At 44.3% G+C, this 21,822-nt stretch overlaps 1 protein-coding gene across 1 annotated transcript in view; it reads right to left on the minus strand.

Moving 5' to 3' along the window:
- Nucleotides 1-12,453: 12,453 nt before the first annotated feature.
- LOC119399725 (histone-lysine N-methyltransferase SMYD3) overlaps nt 12,454-21,822 on the minus strand; it is a 30,977-nt gene continuing 21,608 nt past the window's right edge. Inside the window, exons 9-12 of the mRNA XM_037666563.2 lie at nt 20,587-20,665; nt 20,301-20,487; nt 19,323-19,431; nt 12,454-12,804 (exon numbers count right to left, since the gene is read on the minus strand). Coding sequence (XP_037522491.1) covers nt 12,670-12,804; nt 19,323-19,431; nt 20,301-20,487; nt 20,587-20,665 — 510 coding nt within the window. The 3' untranslated portion in view covers nt 12,454-12,669. The remainder of the gene's footprint in view (nt 12,805-19,322; nt 19,432-20,300; nt 20,488-20,586; nt 20,666-21,822) is intronic.

Consider the following 21,822-nt stretch of genomic DNA (forward strand, 5'->3'; position numbering starts at 1 on the left):
TGAGGTATAGTACAGCTGTTGGAAATCTCTTACGAAGAAATGATCTATGATGCCTCTTGTCCTGGACGTGGGAACGAGGTCTTGTGATGCTCTGGCCACATCGAAAACGTATGTCATGTACTATAAGAATCAGGTGTTGTTGGGTGTTGTTAAATAAATGTTGAAGTCATCGGAAATGATGAGAGGCGTGGTCCTCTCTGGTGAGGTATAAGCCGTCGAGGCTGGTAGCCCTGGAATGTGCGACGTAGACCAACTTAAGTGGATGGCGCTTATCGTATTCGTTGACTACCTGGGCGTATGTGGCCCTTTGTGGGTTATGTATAGTTATTGCGTTTGCTTGCGCGAGGGGAACTGGGAGCGGGTTAAGCAAAACGAGCGGGAAAGGAGGAGCGTTAGCGTACTGTCTTACCGTATTTGCGCACCGTATTCCCCTAACTTGCTAAAAGACTCTATTCTCTCCTTGTACGTACTCGGGGTCTTCGGCTCGCAGCCGCTTCGCAGCCATTTGGGCTAACTGTTGCCTTCTTCCTTTTCAGTGGAAGTTGTGTGTAGTCGGATTTACCCAATTTCTGTGGCACATACCCGTTTATGATGATGACATTTTTCTTGTAGGCTGCACAGTGGTACATACCCGTTTGGTGGCGATAGTTTTATTCTTCGTTTATAGTGCACCAGTGGTGAGTAGTGGGATTTACCCGATTTCTGTGGCACATACCCGTTTATGATGATGATAGTTTTCTGATACGCCGCACAGTGGCACATTTGCGTACCGTATTTCCGCAACTTGCTAAAAGACTGTAATACTAGGGAACGGGAAATGCAACGGCGGCTGCGAGAAGACCCCGAAGTGGTGCAAAGCCTACGCCAACGACGACGTGCCAGTAGATCTATGAGAGGTGCGAACGCTTGGTTTCACCGCAAAGTTCTGTCTCTGGAGTTTGGACATCCGTGCCGTGTCCGTGACTGTCTGCGGTTTAACTCGAACCTCGCTGAGAATCAACGTAAAAACAAGCTATAGCATCACCTAGCTATAAGCCTAGCTACGACCTAGAAGCAACCTAGAAACAACCTGAATCACCTAGCTAAGGCCCAGAAACAACCTAGAAGCAACCAGATTAGTCTTCAAAATCGTCCAGTTTCGCTGTTTCAAGCCCTGCGCGGCTTAGTGCAAGCTTCGCCTGATTTTTTTTCCCTCCATCTTACATGTACCTCTCTTTAGCGGTCTTTTTTTAAGCGCACACCGAATGTAAAAATATTACGGACATGTTCGTTCGATGTGCCTTAGGATCATATCAATTCACATTTACACCAGGGGAGGGCACGGAGGGCAGCGCCTCCCCTCCTCCATCCTTCCGAAGTAACTATATATATATATATATATATATATATGTGTGTGTGTGTGTGTGTGTGTGTACACACACACACACACACACACACACACACACACACACACACACACACACACACACACACACACACACACACACACACACACACACACACACACACACATCTCTGGCGCCGCGACTAGCGCATTCACCCCAGCCGAAAGAGCCGACGAAGCTGTCATCCATACGGCTATCAGAACCGCATGCGATGTTCGTATAGCTCTTTCCCGCGGGTTCACGTTACGCGTACGCGAACAATGCCAGAAGAATGGGCCCCTGTGTTCTTTCCACTGGCACACCCAGCACGGCGTCGCAGGACCGCGTTTAGCTCGACACGCTGACCGTCGGCACCTATGGCTACCGGGCGTCAGGAGCCAGTCCCGCGGCCTTCTGAGAAATCGGTGAGCCTCTTCGGCAAAGCGCTTAGCCGCATCTGAGCGGTCATCCCGGGAGCTTCTCGCCCATAGACCGCAACCATGACACCTTGAATATCGCGGAAATAGCTCGTGGACCCGAGCCGTTGGAGCTTCTCTGCGCATTGCCGGTGAGTTCCTCCACGGTGTCCCTTGCATGTTGCGAAGTCGGAGCGGGATGCACGTCTCGTACAGCGCAGCTAGCCGATTTCAGACAAACTTGCCGTCTTTCAGGCAAAAGGCGGGCCGAAATAAAGCGCAACTGGCGCAAGTTGACATAGCCAGGCGCCGCCCTTGCACTCGAACGCTTTTCTGAACGTCTCCTAATCTTCCTCTATAGGTGCCGCTGGTGCGTCCGCATGTAGGTATTAGTACCCTGCGCTCAAGCTTCGAAGTGACTAGAAACAGCCTGCAGTGATGAGAATATCAAATTTCGCTGCATGTCTGTTACGCGTGCGCCGTGTTTTGCATTTGGAAAGCACGCTTACTGAACCTCAGCTTCGCTGCAAAGGACGAAAACTTCTGTCTTCACTGCGTATGTTTTAACTCGAGGCATTTAGCTTTGGGCTTTCCACTTCCTGATTCGTTGACAGTGCAATGGCCGTCGGTCAATAGGATATGTTGTAGTAATAAAAGCATTGCGAAAGCATGCTTCTGAGCGTAACGGATTTTGCAATTTAGTGGATCGAGCTGCGTTCGTTCTTCCTTGGCCTTTTCAGCTTTCGCTGTCAATGCGCTTGACTTTGCTAAAGTCTGTTTGCACTTCTGACACTGGGCGACCTGCCACGCGCACTGTTTATTTGTGGATCGCGGTGGGTCTTGCCCAGCGCCTCAAAAATAGAGGAGGCGCTGGTCTTGCCAGTTGAGTGACCAAAGTCTCACATTACATATACTGTATCATTATACTGCATCGCTTCGACTAAGCGACATGCCTCCCTATTGCCCTTACTTCCGCTCTCCTTCATATATACAGTACAAGGTTCTTTATACAGCACCAAATCAAGAGCTGTTTTCCGCAAAACTGGACCACACACTGCTGGGGAAAGGATGGTGGAGGTGATAACAATGATTAACTCTTTGACGCATCATTAGCTTTCTTTCTCGTCTCTCAAGCCACTTCAATGCACTTGCCTAAAACAACTCCATAAAGTATCATCATCATCATCATCAGCCTGTCTACGCCCACTGCAGGGCAAAGGCCTCTCCCATGTTCCGCAAATCAACCCGGTCCTGTGCTTTCTGCTGCCACGTTATACCTACAAACTTCTTAATCTCATCTACCCACCTAATTTTCTGTCTCCCACTCACGCGTTTGCCATTTCTTGGAATCCAGTCAGTTACCCTTAATGACCACCGGTTATCCTGCCGACCTACGTGCCCGGCCCATATCCATAAAACCCAGTAAGTAAATATGTCTCTTAATACGGCACCATATAAATGGCGGTTCCTCATGATTTTAAGCCTACAAAGCTGCATACTCCTTTCTGCAGTTCACAGCAATGAAATAATAATAATTTGAGTGGAACCCAAATAACCGAAGAAATAATGCAGAACTGGCCCTCGAAGCGGCGTTGAGACAAGATCTCGACGTCCCGTCGTAGGGGACCTGAGCCCAGGTCCTTAAAACCATAGCGTTTCCTACAATTACCTAGAGAGAACTCTGGCGCTGCGATCGTTCAGTCACCATGGGAATGATAGGTAGTACACGGATTTGTCTAATCTTCGAACTTACGGCTTCGCACGCTTTTGTGGCTTTGTTTATTGCTGTGTTTTGGCGTTCATTTCGGATAAAAGAATAGACCGTTGTTAACTTCGTGACCAAATTTGAATTGGTGAGCCTAAAAAGGTTAAAGCGGTGAAGTGGAACTGCTGACTTTTGCTGAACTTCGTTTTGCGACCAAGCGGATGCAGGTGACGCGGAGACAAATGGAGCCGAAAGAACGAAGTTTATACAAATCCGTGTGCTACCCATCATTCTCATGCTGGCTGAAGCGCCATGCGTTGCAGCTCCCATGGACACTAGCGCAAGAGTTTCCTCTAGTAAATATTGTAGCGTACTCTAGCTATGCTTAAAACCCCGCAGAACCTCTTCATTTATTTCCATCCATGGCACACACGAGGTTGCGAAAAGAGCGAAAATTCGTTTTGAGGCGTAGACTTGACAAACCGCTATCACATTGCGGAACCTGGTACGCAGCTCCATTTGCAGAAGTTAAGCCTCACTGCTCACTTGTTCAAGCGGCCCTGGGCGCACAAAACTTGCGAATATAAAGGTAAACTTTGTTTTTTGATGCGAAGATTTTTTGGCGAAACAGATTTCTTGGTGAGCTCGCCTGGGCCACGTGGCCTGGGCGAACGCTCTCCTCGGGCCGTCGAGCGTGCGCTCCGCCTCCGCTCGCCGCTGCCGCGTGGTGGCGCTGTGCGAGTAGACTACGAATTTTTTTGTCGAGCTTGGTTGCACACATGTCACCGCCCCGTTATAAAGGGTACGCTCATAGCATCCATCCATTCATCCATCCATCAAGTGGGAAAGCTCGGTCAATAGTGGGAAAAGTGGGGACACTCTGCCGTGGGGGGCAGGGAACTGGGCTCCCAATTTTCTTTTCTCCATAGTAGGATTGATTTAATCATAGTACACAAGGGATTACGCCAACTTAAAAAAGAAAAAAAAAACAGCCTTTTCTTTTTGTCGAGTTTGGTGGCACACATGTCACAGTCCCGTTATAAAGGGGACGCTCATAGCATCCATCCATCCATCCATCCATCCACGAGAAGCTGGCGCTGAACGGCCGCGCGTATAACGTAGCTCACGTGTTTGCATCAGAGTTTAATAGTATTCGTACTTGTCGCAGGTTTTCACAGGTACAGGGGGGATGGAAACAAACGCGAACGTATAGCGGCGCGCTGTGTTCATCACGCTCTGACCGTGGTGGTAATAAAAAGATGCTAGATGGTCTTTGACTGTATGATGGATGACTCCGTCTTTTCGCCAATCATCCAGGCTATAACCACTTGACAATAAACGCTAAACAGCAAAGAATGTAGATGCCGCATTTTAGCGTTCTTTCCATCCCCACTGTACGTATTCCGCAGGCAGTCTGTCAGGCCATGCTGCCGGTTCGCATTCGAGTTTGATAGTATTCGCGTTTTATTTTCAATTTCAGGCTACTGCAACCACGTCATTGGCATGGCTTACTATGTCATACTGTTGTGTTCCACTCTGCAAACGGAACGGAAAGAAATCACGATTGTCTTTTTTTTTAAATTTCCCTTTATTGATAAAAAAAAAAGACGACTGAAAGGCGAAAGCCACCTTCTTCTCTTTCTTCCGAGTCAATGTATTGAACACTGCCTCCCTCCGAGATATTTCTGCACCTAACGTGGTGTTCTTAGAGCCACAAGGATCGGAGGCACTGCAAGCATTCTGCACCTCAGCTGGTCATGCACTGCCTCCGTGATAGGCCCATTTTGACCAAGCGAAGATGTTGTGATATGGCGACGCCACGTTGTGACGTCACGATGATGTCCCAAAATTTTATGATCTGTCACGTCATATGATGACGTCATCACGTAATGATGATTTCTTGCATCACTCGTGTTGACGCCGCCGCCGACGATCTATCTACGACGTTGTATCTATCTAATCTCGTCGTGATGCTGCCGTTGTCGTTTCATTATTTACAATATATCAAACTGTGCATGGCATGCATCAGGGGCGTAGCCAGAAGTTTTTTTTTTTTTTTTTGGGGGGGGGGGGAGGGGAGGAGGGGCGGGTTCAACCATACTTTATGCATCTTCATGTGTGCGTTTGTATGTGCACGTGTATATATATATCCACACATCAGTATCACCTTGACCGATTCTTCTGGTGACCCAATTTCTTCAGATATTTGTGCCACGACTTTTAACCGCGCACATTTGCTGAGAACTTATCAGCTATTTCTGACAACACGCCCACGATTCACGGTAATACCTTTGCAACTATGCCGCCAATACTAATCAGTACATTCGGTGTTCTTATAAGCTCATTGATGAACTCAGCCTTCCTTCAGCTTCCGGTTGTGATAACACTAGTACTAAGTTTTTGAAAAACACTTCAACCTATGCTGCATTAATCCTAACCAAACATTTCCAACAATCTCTTGACTAGTCTGTTCTTCCAAATGAGTGGAAAATTGGGAAGGTTATTCCATTTCATAAGCCTGGCAGCAAAACATCTCTTAACTACCGTCCCATTTCTCTTACCAGTACATGTTGTAAAATGTTTGAGCATATTATATTTACAAACCCTGTTAGTTTTCTTGAATCTAACTCTTTCTTCTCTTCACCACAACACGGCTTTAGAAAATATTACTCATGTGAAACTCAGTTAATATCATTTACTCATGCACTACATCAAGTTCTAGACCGATCATCAATAATCGACTGCATATTCTTAGATTTTTCTAAGGCATTCTACAAGGTGTGTCATAACCTGCTACTACTCAAACTAAACACACTTAATATCGACAGCAATTTACTGAAATGGATTAAGTGTTTTCTTCTAAACCGCTCACAATTCGTTTCCTCTAATGGCTTTAACTCTGAGTTTACAGAAATGTATTCAGGCGTTCCTCAAGGCTCAGTCCTTGTGCCTTTATTATTCGTAATCTACATCAGTGATCTTTCTTCCGTTGTAAACTCCAATACTCTCCTATTTGCGGACGACTGCGTTATTTTCAGAGAGATAACCAATGGTCATGACCCTTCCTTACTTCAATCTGAGCTTGGCGCAATCGCAAACTGGTGTAATGAATGGTTAATGCAACTAAATATTATTAAGTGCAAAGTCACGCGTGTTTCCGGAATATCTAGCTGCCCACCACCATAATAGATTGATAACACTTTTTTTTTAGAATCAGTAACATCATATAAATACCTCGGCCTTTATATTACTGCAAACCTAAACTGGTCTACTCATATCGAGCAGCTAATTAAAAAAGCTAATCGCATATTAGGTTATCTACGTCGAAATTTTTATAATGTTCCTTCTTCCTTGAAACTCCTGCTCTATAAATGACTATTTCAACCTAATGGAGTATGCTACACCGGTGTGGGACACTACCCATGAAAACTTAATCACTGCTCTCGAGATGGTCCAGAACAACTCCGCATGTTTCATTCGCGCTAATTACAACCGCAGAGCTTCCGTGAAATCAGACCTTTCCCTCCCATCATCGTCATTGCGCAGAAAAATGTCGCGTACTGCCTTGTTTCATAATATGTACCACCTTCCTGCACTACGCGATCGTCTCATCCCTCAACCGTTTTAAGCATCCCATCGCACTGACCATCATCACAAAGTTGGATTCGCTTGATGTAATACAATGTACTTTTATCAATCATTGTAACTGGGGAAAAACAACGCAAAATTCTGACAGGACACAAGTCGAAAAAGGGATGACAACAGCGCTGTTGTCGTCTCTTCTTCGTCTTGTATCCTGTCAGAATTTTGCGCTGTTTTTTTTTCCTGTTACAAGCATGAACCAACTAGCCCAAGCTTCAACCCTAGCAAGCTTTATCAGTAATTTCTGCCACGTACCTCACGCGACTGGAATAACCTTCCCGCGGATGTTGTGAATATTAATGATTACGAGCAGTTCTGCAATGCAATAGCTCAAATTGTATACTCAGATTCTTTCCAACTTACTGTACGTCTCTATTGTACTTACTTCTTTTGTTCCTTCTCTTATTTTGTGTGTGCTTTTACCACTCCTCATCCGTATGCCTCTGGCTCTGAGGGGCATAATAAAATGAAATTAAATGTTGCAGGGCCCCTGCCCTGCAACACTTTTTCAGCATGGTCAGAAAACGCTGCCGATCGGTAGTCGACGCTCCTGAGAACATGTGAGCCAAACATTATATCGCAGCACGCCTGGAATGTACAATTATCAAAATCAGCTAGAAAAAACGCTCACTCTTCTCTCGACAAATGATGTCATAAACCCAAATGACCGCGCCATAAACCCAAAGTCCACGGCCATTGGCTGAAATTTGAGCAACGTGAGCTGCATAGTTACCGCGGCCGCCGCGGGATGCCGTGATGTGCTCACTCGCGATCACACTGAAAGTAATGCAAAAGCACGGCTAATTGGGCTATAAGTCGCGCGTCGAGGAAAAAAAGAAGAAAAAATATGCAGTTGCACTCAACGTGAAAGCTGTATGAAGTGCGGAACGATGATTCGCCAGTCCCCCAGGAACGCTCGAGTTCACAGGCAAGCGCGTGCTGGCGTTCCAAACGTGCAGTCTGCTCGGCGTCTATGGCAGGAAAGGAACCCTTTATTTGTGATGCAGTGGAAAACGCCCCTCCTCCTTTCTCTCCTCATTTTCACTGCCCTTTCTCACCACCTTACTATACTATACTCGGCTATGGCATGCCTTGCCTCCTCCTTTTCTTCCTCACCATCACATCTCTCCCCACCCTCACTTCCCTTTTCTACCCCCTTGAAATGCTGTACACGGCATATATGCTTTACCCTCCTCCTTACCCTCACATCACTCCTCCTCGCCCTCCTCTTTCCCACCCCTTGCTATACTATACATGATTAGCTATATATACATGATTTTGCCTGATTGAGTCCATACATCACTATGCTATGCTTTACCCTCTCTCCTCCTGACTAACCTTTCCCGTACCCTTACTATGTCATATTATACATGGCTATGCTTATACATCGTTTCGCCTGCGTGACGCCAAGCGACGACAGCATACGATTACAGCATACTCCATTCCTCCTCTCCCTCCTCCTCACCTTCACTTCTTTCCCACCCCCTTGCTATATACATGGGTTCGCCTGCGTGACGCCAAGCGGCGACATATGAGACGACGACATACGGTGACAGCTAGCATGCTACCGGGCTCCTTTCCCTCCTCCTCACCCTCACTTCGCTTTCCCGCCCTCTTGCTATACATGGTTGTGCTATACATGGTTTTGCCTGCGTGATGCCATACATGGCTGTTATGCTTATTACCCTCTCCCATCCTCCCTTGTCACCCTCACTTCTCTTTCCCGCAGCCTTACTATACCATACCCCATGAAACACAAAACCTCTATAAAACGTCTTTAAAACGTTTAAAACCTCTATAAACCTCTATAAAACGTTTTATAGAGATTTCGTGTTTCGTGGGTACTATACATGGCTGTTTACATAGTTTTGCCTGCGTGATGCCATACATGGCTATGCTGTGCTTTACCTTCTCCTCACCCTCACTTCCCTTTCCCGCATCCTTATTATACATGGACATGGCTATGCTATACATATGGTTCTGCCTGCGTAACGCCATATATGTGGCTATGAACTCCCTTCCTCCTTTCCATCTTCCTCGCCCTCACATCACTCCTTCCCATATTGCCAGCCCCTTTATACATGGCTATGACATACATGGTTTTCCCTGCGTGACGCCAAGCGGCGAGATAAGTTGGCAGGCAGCATACCATGACAGCATACTCCCTTCCTCCTTTCCCTCCTCCTCACCCTCACACCGCTCTCATCCTCACTTCCCTTTCCCGTACCCTTGCTATAGATGGCTATGCTATATATGGTTTTGCCTGCGTTACGCCAAGCGACATGAGACGACGACGACTGCACAGGATGACAGCAAACGACAGCGTACGACAGGCCAAGCCCCTAACGTGCTACGCAATGTTGCGTTCCGCTCCCAAGAACTCTGTCGGGACGGGCGCGCTCGCGGCTCAATGGCGGTGTTGCGTGACAGCAGCTTCGCGGGCTCCGTCCAAGATATATCGGTGTTGCAGACCGGGGTGCCTTCACGCCGTTTCCTCGCACCCCGCGTGCCCGAGACCGCCGCGTCGGTCGTTAAACTGATGGTGAACAGACCGCGCCTCTTCCCCCGAATGGTTACGGGAGGCGAGAGGCGTTCGCCTGTCATCGCGCCTCTTGCTTTCGACCGAGCGTCGCTGTGTTCGACCTTTGACCCCAGGAGCTGGCGTCTGGAAGCCGCGGCCGGGTCACGTGATCGTCGTGGAGGCAGGAGAGCGTCGACGAGGCGACGGGGAGTCTACCTCCAGCAGCCAACGAGACAAGCACTTAAAAAAAAAAGGGTGCTCAAGGTCATGACGCGCGCTGACGAACGGACGTACCGTAAAATCCCGAGGAAGCCCCCCCCCCCCTCCCCGGTGATAGATAATCTGACGATATTTGGTGGGGGGGGGGGGGGCGCTTGCTCGGTCATGGATCAAAATTCAAGATGGCGGTGCAAGAGCCGCACAGATATAGCACAGAATAAAGAAGGAAAGAAGATTATTTTTGAGGGCTCGTTTTTCATTGTTAGACATGCTCGCTCTGCCAGCGCCGCAAACGACCCACTTCATCTCCGGCCGGACTCCTACAACCTCTTCCATGTCCTGACGCTCCATTTGAAGTCATTGGCATCGACCTCTACGGACCACTGCCAATATCAGCCACCGGCAAGCGATGGATTGTCACTGCAGTCGACCACTTGACAAGGTACGCCGAAACAGCTGCCCTCTCTTCAGGATCAGCGGAGGACATCGCCACTTTCTTCCTGGAAGCTTTCTTTTGGCGACATGGCGCGCCGCGTGTCCTTTTGAGTGACCGCGGCAAGGCGTTTCTCTCGAAACTACTCGAAGACGTTCTCGACGCATGTAACACCATCCATAAGACGACTTCCAGCTACCATCCCCAGACTAATGGCCTCACAGAGCGCTTTCATCGAACTCTGTCGGATATGATCTCCATGTATATTAATGCCGACCACACCAAATGGGATACCATCCTGCCATTCGTGACCTTTGCGTACAATACCGCTACGCAGCGCACCACGGGCTATTCACCCTTCTTTTTTGTCTATGGCCGTCAACCGACATCTCCCCTCGACGTCTCCTTTTTTGATGTCCCCGTGGACTCATCGGCGTCATCGAGTGCGCACTTAATCTCTCGCCTGGCCACTTGTCGCCACCACGCCCGCCTCAATACCGAGGCAAGTCAACAGGAGCGCAAGACTCGCTACGATGACGTTCACCGCATCGTTCAGTTCAATCCTGGAGACGAAGTATTGCTGTGGACCCCAATGCGAGTTCCTGGCCTATGTGATAAGTTTCAGTCACGTTTTATTGGCCCCTGCGCTATTGTCGAGCAAACTTCTCCCATGAACTATCGGGTAACTCCCGTTATCATGCCTTCCGATGGTCGTTGCCATGGCACGGAGGTTGTTCACGTGTCACGCTTAAAACCATTCCTACGAGGTACGGCATGGCCATAAACAGCGGCCAGGTTGGCCGCTTCCGCGCAAGGGAGAAATTAGTGTGAGCACAATATTAACCAGGGGCGTAGCCAAAGGGGGGGTTGGGGGGGTTCAAACCCCCCCCCGAAATTTTTCAGTTTTGCTTGCGTATATAGGCACGCGCACATACAAACGCACGCACGAACGTACCTAAAGTATGGTTGAACCCCCCCGAAAAAATTTTCTGGCTACGCCCCTGATATTAACAGCATTCGTCCTTCATCTTCTTCACCTGTATATAATCATCATCACTGGGAGCGTCTTCCTCGTTCGTAGAATTGGTCAGGCGGCCCTGCTGAATAAAAGGCGTCGAGTCCTCGACATTGCTGCTGTCTTTCAATATTAATGAGAACTAACAGACAATAATGCCACAGAAAATATAGAGGATGTTATTTGTTGTAATTAGGATATAAATGTGAAGAAACTAAAGTGGACGAAAAGATGACTTGCCGCCGGCAGGGACCGAACCTGTGACCTTCAAATAACACGTCCGATGCTCTACCACTGAGCTAAGGCGGCGGTCATCCTCCCGTCCACTTTACGGGGTATATATGTGTATTTATACCTAGGAGTGTTAATCAGCGCCGATCGCAGCCATGGCGGCGAGTGTGGAACACTCTTTTTTCTGCCTGTTGGCATCACGGTGCACGTGTTCTTTTACGAGCTGGCAGTTGACCAATAATCCCTCGCATACTACTTGAAGGCATCAAGTCTGCCAGAACGAGACCCTCGCTATGAATGAAGGAAAGATTATTTTTAAGGGCTTGTTTTTCGTCGTTAGACACGATATTAATGAGAACTAACAGACAATAATGCCACAGAAAGTATAGAGGATGATATTTGTTGTAATTAGGATATAAATGCGAAGAAACTAAAGTGGACGAAAAGATAACTTATTGTCGGCACGGTCCCTGACCAACACTAAAGATGGATTACTTTCTTTTTGAACTCCATAATGGAAGAGGTCTGAAGCGATGCAACGTCAACCATGGCATACTGTGCGAGTTACACCTGGTCCATACAATATATTTTCCATGATTTCTGTTTCCATGTCAGTTGCACTCTTTCTTTTGGCCATTGTGAATGCTGTGCCAAGATCATAACGTGATATGTTGGGACTGCAGCACTTATGCTGCTCATAAAGGAATTCTGTATGAGCTTGGCTTCGTTTTCAATCACAAACTCTACACACTGCATAGTTTGAAATATAAACTTGAATATGAATGTGGTTCTGGTGTCAACACTAAATGTCAGCTGTTTAAATTGCTTGCTAAATGTGTTTACTCACCATGCTCAAGAGCAGTCTATGGTCTTCTAAATAAATTAGCAGGGCTCAAACAGATGGATGTGTGCAAGCTTGACTTTATTTTTTACATCTGACACATTCCCAAGGAATGTGTCAAAACATTTGGTGCATTTAATTAAATTCTGCAATGACTTGAACAAACAAATCTGTTTAATCTGTTTCACAGCTTAAACATGTGTAAAAAGAATTGGCGCTTTTTGATGTGAAAATATGCAGATAAGAAGGTATTAACACATTTCAACTTGAGTGTATTCACTGCTATTGTAATTTTAGCGTGATGCCCTCCCCCTTTCCTGGATTTTCCACTTCAAGCTTGCAGTGGTGGTGTGCTTCCTTCAGATGTTTGTAGAGAGAATGAGAATGCCCATGACTGACAGCCAGCACAGCTTCAGCCTGTAAATTACGTGTACAGACACACACAAACATGGAACATGAATTATAACTTGTATCTTACTTAAATTTAACTTTCCAATAAAAGATGGCTTGTTCCATAGGACAATATGGCTACACATGGGATGTCACCTAGTTATACTATTTCATAGAGCTAAAACAGCCTCGACCAATCGTGTATTATGGGATTCTGCAAGTCACAGTAGTTAAAGGGGTACTGACACAAAAATTTTGGTTAGGCGTTCCTTTCTTTTTTTTTTTGCTGCAATATGTTGCTGGGGGCCTATTAGCCATAGAACGGCACATCGCTTGCCTAGGTGCATGACAGATGATTATTTACAGTCCGTTTATTACCGACCAGTCTCAGTTTCAGAATGGGAGAGCTCCGAGAGTGACAAGCCGCCAGGTGCAACTACTGCCATGGTACACAAATGGCACACAAAACTGTGACGCACTTCCACGCTGCCTGCATTGTCTGCTGGCGCTCATTTCCCTGCCGCATGTGCTGCGCCGTCATCATCGTTGTCATTGTTACCATCGTCGTCTGGTAGCAGCGACTTTCTTGAGGCTTCCACACTTTCCGCATGTCCGCACGGGCATGGGCTTGCGAGCAGCCACCGAATAGTAGCCTGCTGGTGCAAGCGCGGAAAAAGCGCAATGGCAACTATGACATCATCATGCTAGGTGTGCCAGCTCGAAGCTTGGCCACAGTGGTGACGTCTTGGAAGTTGGGGGTCACCTTCAGGTTGCTTCAGGTTGCCGCGAGGTGCGGCGTATAGCACTGGATCGCGCACATGAACATTAAAGTTCATATAAATTACCTACCAAGCAATATTCGCTGTTGATATTTGATAGATGATATCCGAATGTCCACAGGAATCGATCCCGCAGGCTGTCTCAGCCGCAAAATTTTGTGTCAGTACTCCTTTAAATGTACAGTACTCATGGACTGAAACACAACAATTTAGGGTTAAGTAATGCACATATGTTTGTTTCCACCATCTTCAGTTCGTGTCATATCAGTGTAATTTCGACTCTAGCCCTTTGTGGCATTTGGCGACAAGACTTACTTTTGTCATTTCTGTGCAATGTTGGCAAGGAAGATACATACTACAGACACTGAGTTCATGGTAAATTAAGCATTCTTATTGTCTTAAGTTCTTTTATATCACTTCTGGTTGAAATATTTTGCTAAAAACGAATGCTTTGATGAACGCTGTACCGTGTTTAACGAGATGTCGGATGTGGGCGTTTCAGCAGGAATTTCAAAATATTTTTTTACCTTTTTAGGAATGCTTGCTGCCATCAGATAATATTGCATGTAATTTGAGTGGGTCATTTAATTCGGTTTATGAAGAAATATAGCATGACTGTTTGTACAATAAGAAAATTATTTATCCTGCAATCGCAATTAATTACCATAAGATATACAATAGTTTATTTTAACACTTCCACTTGCTTTAAATTGAGTCTCCAGTACCTTGGCATCAAATTATGTAAATTTTACACATTTATAGACAGGCAATCATAATGCATGTCGCAAAGGGCTAACATTTACATAAAATCCAACATTATTTTTAACGGCCAGATCCACAGCGACATGCCACTGTTATCTCTAGCAATTGCGCATACCAGTCACTCTACTAAATGTTTTGATCTCGTGTTTCAGTCTGTGAGCACTGCACATTACTGTCAAGCCTAACGGTTTGAGATGACAGATTGTACATTTCAATGGTCCACTGGTATTCATAAGTGAGATTAACTGCCCAGGGTGCGTACAGTCCCAATAGGAGGTTTGAAGACCAGAGAAATGTGTGGGAGTTTGCACATGCACACCATCTGATGATTCGGTACCTGCTGCTCAGAGAAATGCACTATGTACATACATCCATCCTTACTCTCAGGCCTGTTTGTTTGCTCAATCTGTACCAACACACATGCAGTTCATAGAAATTTGTGGTCATTATTGCTGGTAGTACTGTGAAGAAGCAGAAGCACAGCAGCCATGATTCCCAGCCCCAAACTCACTGCTGTTTCCAAATTATATGAGCAGCTGCATACACTGCAGGTACTAGTGGCTGCTGATCCACAAGCATTTTAATGTTATTAATAACAGCAAACATGACTTTCATTATCAGTCTTGTGTTTCTGCTGCAGAATTTGGGCAGTAATTAAATGCTGCTCATGCTGTTTCTCTTGTGGGCTGCTCCCCTGCACAAGGTGCTGTCATTGGTAAAATGTCACAATCAAAAAGCACTGTTCACTGCCACTTTTTTGCACCACTTCCAAGCATTGCACAAAATTCAAATGATGGGTTGCACACATGATGATTTGAAATAACTAATGTCTAATGTACTTTTGATTCTCATTAAAACAAAAGGGATGCTTGTGTGCTGCAGCTTCCATCCAGTACAATTCTTCATGCCAACCACAGTGATTTGTCATAGGAATCTCCCCCTTTGCAGAAAGTGAAAGCAGCCCTTATTGTCCAGACAGCAGCAGCAGAAGTGCCAGCAGTGTGAGCAAGCTCTTCTGTAATTCAGAAATTGTGGCAAGCGCAGACCTCAGGGATTATGACTGCTGCACCGCTCTTTCTTCATTAGCACTATTAGCTGTGGATGCCACAGATTCCACTAATATGCATGCACCAAACAAACAAGCAGGCCAGTGAGCAAGGTTGAATGTGCATCCAGAGTGAAACTCAACAGCACAAACACAAAATTTGCAAAACATGCCCCCATGGTCTCCAGACATACAAGTGCAACTGCATAATGTGTACACACTTATATTTTAACCATTTATTGCAGAACAGGCAACTAGTATCTGGCAAATGCAGTAAAGGTACTCATGTCATACTTTAATGCACAAGCATAACGAAATAAATGCTTAATTTTTAAATTTATTTCTTAATCAATGCATCATTTATTTGGCTAAGAAATCTCAAGGTCATTCAGGATTTTGGTCACTGGCAAATAAGTTCTGTGAAAGCCCACAAGGTGAAGAAAGATTCATGAAAGCAAATTGTCCTTGATCACTTTGTAGCACAAAGTTATGTGACAAAGGAAATCCATATGAATTTTTTAGCAACTAAGCTCTTTCAATGATGAAGAATTTGTTCCGGGCCAGGACAAATTTTTTATCAAGTAAAGAACTTAGTTGCTAAAAATTATTTAGGGAATAGAAAGTGCGATAGATATTGTGTTACTATCTTTTTTATTCGTTGACTAAATACAATTTAAAAACACAGATATATATATGTATTTTATTCTGTTGATTTCAACAATGCCATCATTTCTTTGGTGGCTCAAATAATTATTGAGATGATTAAATGCTAATTAATATTATTTGGGGAGACAATATCTTATATAAAAATAATCTGTGCAGGAACTTATGTTTAATGCATGAGTGGAAGGCAGAATGTACAAGCAGTGAAGTGTTGCAAGCACTTTTCAAATCCAACAACAATTAGCTATTTAGGAGCCCACTGAAGTTCAATGTTTAACAGTTACTTATGAAGAACAATAGCAGATAAAAGCTTATGAAGAAAACTAAGAATCTTCTTGCAGCGTTTCAAGCTTTATGCATTTAGCTTCATATAGCAAAAAACATTACAGCTGTAGCTATCCTAGAGTTTGAGAAATCAATGCCCCATACAAGCAGGGTGAGTAAAAACTTGTTTTGAGAACATGTAAAACAACTAAAGCTCATTTTGAACTGCATGTCACACAAAATATGCAAATAATTTTGTTAGATGATTAGCAAACATCAGAGATATAACCTACATGCCTACTGCTGCAGCTTACATCATTCAGCAGCAGCATGACATGAAAAACCCATTTATTGTTCTTTTTTTTTTTTCAGTCAGAATATAACTAGTCTTGGTTGTATAAATTCCTGTTGTGGCCGAAATAATAATACAAGATGTGAGAAACTTGGTCTGAACTTGTGGAAATGCCTGCATGCTACAAAAAAAAAACATTTTCAAAAGGTTTACTTTTACTATGATTTTTTTGTGTCTAAGAAGAGTATCCCCCATGAAGGATTAGTAGTACTTTTAAATTTATATATGACACATGCACTAGGTAGTTGAAAAAGTGTAGTCTGAATTTCAAGGTTAGGAGGCACATTTATGTCCACTTATGATGTCTAATGGCAACCATACTTCTTTTCGCAAATTCGGTATTTTTTAAGTAATTAGTAGCCTCTACAGCCTTGACGTCAGGAATGTAAAAGGTTACGTAATCTGACACTCCACCCCCGCACAGAGTGAAGCAACAGGTGTTGTGTAATAAAGGGCCCCTCACCAGGTCTGGCCATTTTGAACTGACAAGCGCAATGCTTACATTGGGTGCTCACAATTGTATCTGCCAAGAGTTACATTGCTACACACTGCAGAAAAAGCTCAAATTTCAAACTGCACATCATCTACTCTTCTCCTCGTGCGTGCTGTGCTCCAAGATGAGGATATGACATATGACAGCGACTGCATTACGTAGTTAAAGGTGCTGTGCCATGCACTAAACAGATCCTCCATTTCCTCGTTGCCTGCTGCACTGAGTGGCGGGCAAGGAGGTCATGGAGGCACTCTAGCGCAACACAAACTGCAGAGAAAGAAGGAGGGCACGTCTCACCCACGCATCGTAATGTATGCACGACGTGACGATGCGTGTGTGTCACGTGACCCTCTGGCTCCAGTACAGGAGAATGCAAGGAAGGAGTTTGGCTTGCGAAGGACAGACAGGGCAAGTGGCAAGGGCGCGACACTCGCATCCTCAGACCATGGTTGCGAACTGCTTCAAAATATTTTTTATCTCTGCTTGTGATGAACCAATCTGAAAAATTTTTGCAGTAGAACGCTTTCTATTTGGCATGTAACGACTTCCAGTGCATAACTAAAATTTGCTATGTGGCCTAGTGAGGGGCCCTTTAAGAACTGTGTCCACCACCACTGCTGTTTTAAAATACATTGTGTGACATTCCTCATAATAATAATAATATCTGGGGTTTAACGTCCCAAAACCACGATATGATTATGAGAGACGCCGTAGTGGAGGGCTCCGGAAATTTCGACCACCTGGGGTTCTTTAATGTGCACCTAAAGCTAAGTACACGGGCCTCAAACAATTTCGCCTCCATCGAAAATGCAGCCGCTGCGGCCGGGATTCGATCCCACGACCTTCGGTTAAGCAGTCGAGCGTCATAACCACTAGAATACCGTGGCGGGGCTTGTGTGACATTCCTGTGTACATCTATGTTACCAGTATTACCTAAGTCTGTGCTCCTCCAACATATCATGACAATCTCTACATAATGTCATGCAGACCTTCACAGCTCCATGAATTATGCTTTCCTTGAGATTCAAGCCTTGGAACAAATGATGAGGCAATTGCAGGGGGCACCATGTGGCAAGCAAGAAGTGAGAATCGAGAAGGGTGGCAGATAACTATTAGAGCAACACTTGCTCAATCATCCACATTGTGGACATAACAAGACCTAGTTAATGTAACGTGAGCGTTTTAATCTAAACAAGATGGATGCTTGAAGTGATGAGAAATCATTGAACAGGGAATGTCGCTGGAGCCAATGTTTCGACAAGTGGACTTGTCTTTGTCAAGGCAAGAATGTTGACTCCAGCAGCATTCCCTGTTCAACGATCTCTAATTGTGAGTGTTTTAAGACACACAACATGTTCTCAAGGTGCTGCAGTTTTGAGGTTATCTAACCATATAACTTTTAAAATAGGATTAAATAGTGAAGGTAATAGTCCCCATGAGCACTTAGCTGGGGTTATTACGAATATCATTATTACGTATAGCACTTAGCGGGGGTTATTACGGTTATTACGTATATTACTCACACCAACCACTTCAATAGGTCTTGAAATGGTTCAGCGTAAAGCTGTCAGATTTATTTTTTCTAAATTCCGTACTACCGATTCGCCAACAGCTCTCATGCACACTCATGGAATACAAAGTTTGAAATTACGACGTAAAATACGTCGGCTTAAATTTCTTTTTCTACTGAAAAATAACAAGCTCGCTTTTCATCCTGGTCCATATCTACGCCCGTTATCAACAAGACCAACCAGACGTCATCATCCTGAATCTTTAACTCCATATCACACAAGAACTAACACCTTCAAGTTTTTCTTTTTTTCCTTGCACTATTAACGAATGGAACACACTGCCATTATCATTGATTGATTCAGTTGAGTCGATTGACCTGATTGATTACTGATATTCTAACACTGAAATTGAAATGTAAGCATTTATTTGTATATTTTTTGCCTTTTTGAATTCTGTGTTTTGTATTGCAAATTACCCCTCCTGCCTGGGCCCATGTGGGCCTGCAGTATGTTGTAAATAAATAAATAAAACAAATATGTACATAAAAATCAAATGACAATCATGTCATGCCTGAAGTTTCGTTTCTATAGGCACTGCTTTATGAAATGAAACTACACAGCACGCATGAAATATGTGCATAACTGAAATGCACTGTATAATGACAAAGCACCTTACCTTCTCAAAGTACTCCATAGCCTTTTCTAGTTGCACTGTGACGTGGAACAGCTTTGCTATGCTGTAAAGCAGCACACCATAAACAGGACTGTGTGGCCCATAACACTCCCTGCAAAACAAAACATTAACAATAGCTTATTTGTAAGCATTATTGACAAATATTTATTGCCATTCCGTTAATTCAGCAACTGTATTTTACTGTGCATGAACCTTAGATGACCTGGCCTCCAACGCTAAACAAACTTACGAAGTGTTCTTTATTTATGAATTTACAAATGTAAATTAAACATTTGCTTTGTAAAGTATAGGTCATTTGGTGCACGACAATAAGCTTCTGAAAATTTCTGCAATCTCCCAAAATAATATTTTTGGTAAGAAATAACACCCAATGAGGTTACAAAAATGTGACAAAGATTAAAAAAGACAACAGTGCCTTGCAAAGCCAGCTGAAAAATAAATTGTAGCTGCAAGTCACTTCGGATGTGCATGTGGTTGTGAAAATCATGTATTGAATGACATTGGCCTTGCATTGCGGCCATAATGCAGGAAAGTAGTGAGTCTGTGCATAACTGTTGAGCTTTTATATCGTAGCATAGGCCATTCCTTAGCAAGCGCCCCTTCCCTATTCAGTTGCATCTGCAAAAACTTCACCAGAAGTGGAAATATTTAAGGAAAAATTATTTGTTCTGAAGAGACCTTTCTCATCATATTTTCTATGGAGGAAATTTTTTTGTAGTGGTGTTTGGCTGTGGTTACTAGAGCCTCATTCCACACAAAGCAGCATGAGGAAATAAACACAGCAGACAAATGATGGTATGCTACTTAATTGTGGTTAGTGCACAGTAAAAAAATGATAAAATACAGAAAAGCAGGAAATACAAATGCTCAAATTATAGTTGAAGAGAGAGAAATGAATGCTGTCCTGATGTAGTTCCTGTGCATAAAAAAAAACTGCCATGTAAATCTTGCTGTGCCCACCTATAGATGGACTCTCGTGCCAAGTAAGGTGGCAGCGCACCCTGGTAGTCCTCCAAACCAAGGCAGCACTTGGATTGCAGGTCCAGAGCGTGGATGCGTGCATAGTCGGCGTCCGAGAGCTGCTCCGTTTTCAATAGGTCTTCAGCCCATTGGCGCAGCTGCAGGAGTGTTGTAGTATGCTGCATTGCTGCGACAGGGAAGACATATGGCAACACTGATCCTGCTGTTCTAATTAAGCATTAAAAAAAGTTATTATACAGATTAAATTCTTAAATGCAGCCCTCACCTTGCATATCAACTTCCTTCATCTTTTTTTTTACACTGGCCGTAAGTGCAGGCGACTTCTCTGTCACATAATCAGGCACCTGGAAATCAAATATTTCAATGAATCAGCTAAACTGATGTAGCACAGCGCTTAAGTGGTGTCAGTGCTTTGACTTTTTTTTAGCCAAACCCAATGGTTGGTGACTTGTGTGCTGCCCAAGGTAATATCGACAGGAGGGTGCCACTGCGCATCCCTACAACTTTTTCCTTATCTCTATGATTTAGCTGAACACAGCCCCCGACACTGTATGCCCGTTTATTTTTTAAATGCAATTTTAGCTGAGAAAATGTTAATATTATGCCACTAGTGACACCTTTACTAACAACGCAGTGTCTTACCTAATGAATATGGGCATATAAATAAAAAAAGGTATCCTGATGTTCGACCAGGTTGCTTCGTGATGCAAGGCTGGCCCTGCCAATGAGCACTCATTCCTAATGTCATCTACATTGCAGTGTTCAAAGCAATAGCGAAAAAGGCAGTAGCATTGATGTGCCTTATTTTTCTGAGCCACACTACCATGTGCCAAGCACGCAACATCACATTAGAATGTCACAAAATTATATAGTGCAGATAATGAGAAACACTGAAGGAAGCTTGGGTTTTTTGAAAAAGACACAAAAACAAAGCGGGATCCCCACCAGACTTGCACACGTTACAGAAAAAGGTAACCAATTATGATTACAATTCATCTTCTAGCAAACTGCGCGGCAGACGGGACACAAAGAAGGAACGAAAGAGACAGACGAGCGCAGACTGTCTCTTTCGTTCCTTCTTTGTGTCCAGTCTGCCGCGCAGTTTGCTAGAAGATGAAACCTTACCAACTCGCCCAGATTTTGACGCTTGTTACACATGATTACAATTACTTTTTTTAGAGCTGTGCGAATAGCAAAATTCTGAGTGCGAAGCGAATTCAAATATTGAAGTGTAAGTGCGAATCGAATCGAATATTTTTCGAATATTTCTCGAATATTTCTAGAATATTTTTTTAATACTTCGAAGCGAAATTGCAGTTAGAGAGGATTCCTAAGCATATTCTTATGAGATAGCAACAGGAAAGTGTTTCTTTTCGCTAGGTTGATGAAGCACTGGCAGGGTGGTGTTTCATAGTTTTCTTATCAAGAATGAGGCAATGCAGAGGCCGAATTCTATTTATGTACATAATTTGGTGCAACCAAAGTGTTGCCGACAACACTT

Source organism: Rhipicephalus sanguineus, chromosome 1, assembly GCF_013339695.2.
Source record: "Rhipicephalus sanguineus isolate Rsan-2018 chromosome 1, BIME_Rsan_1.4, whole genome shotgun sequence".
Lineage (NCBI taxonomy): Eukaryota > Metazoa > Arthropoda > Arachnida > Ixodida > Ixodidae > Rhipicephalus > Rhipicephalus sanguineus.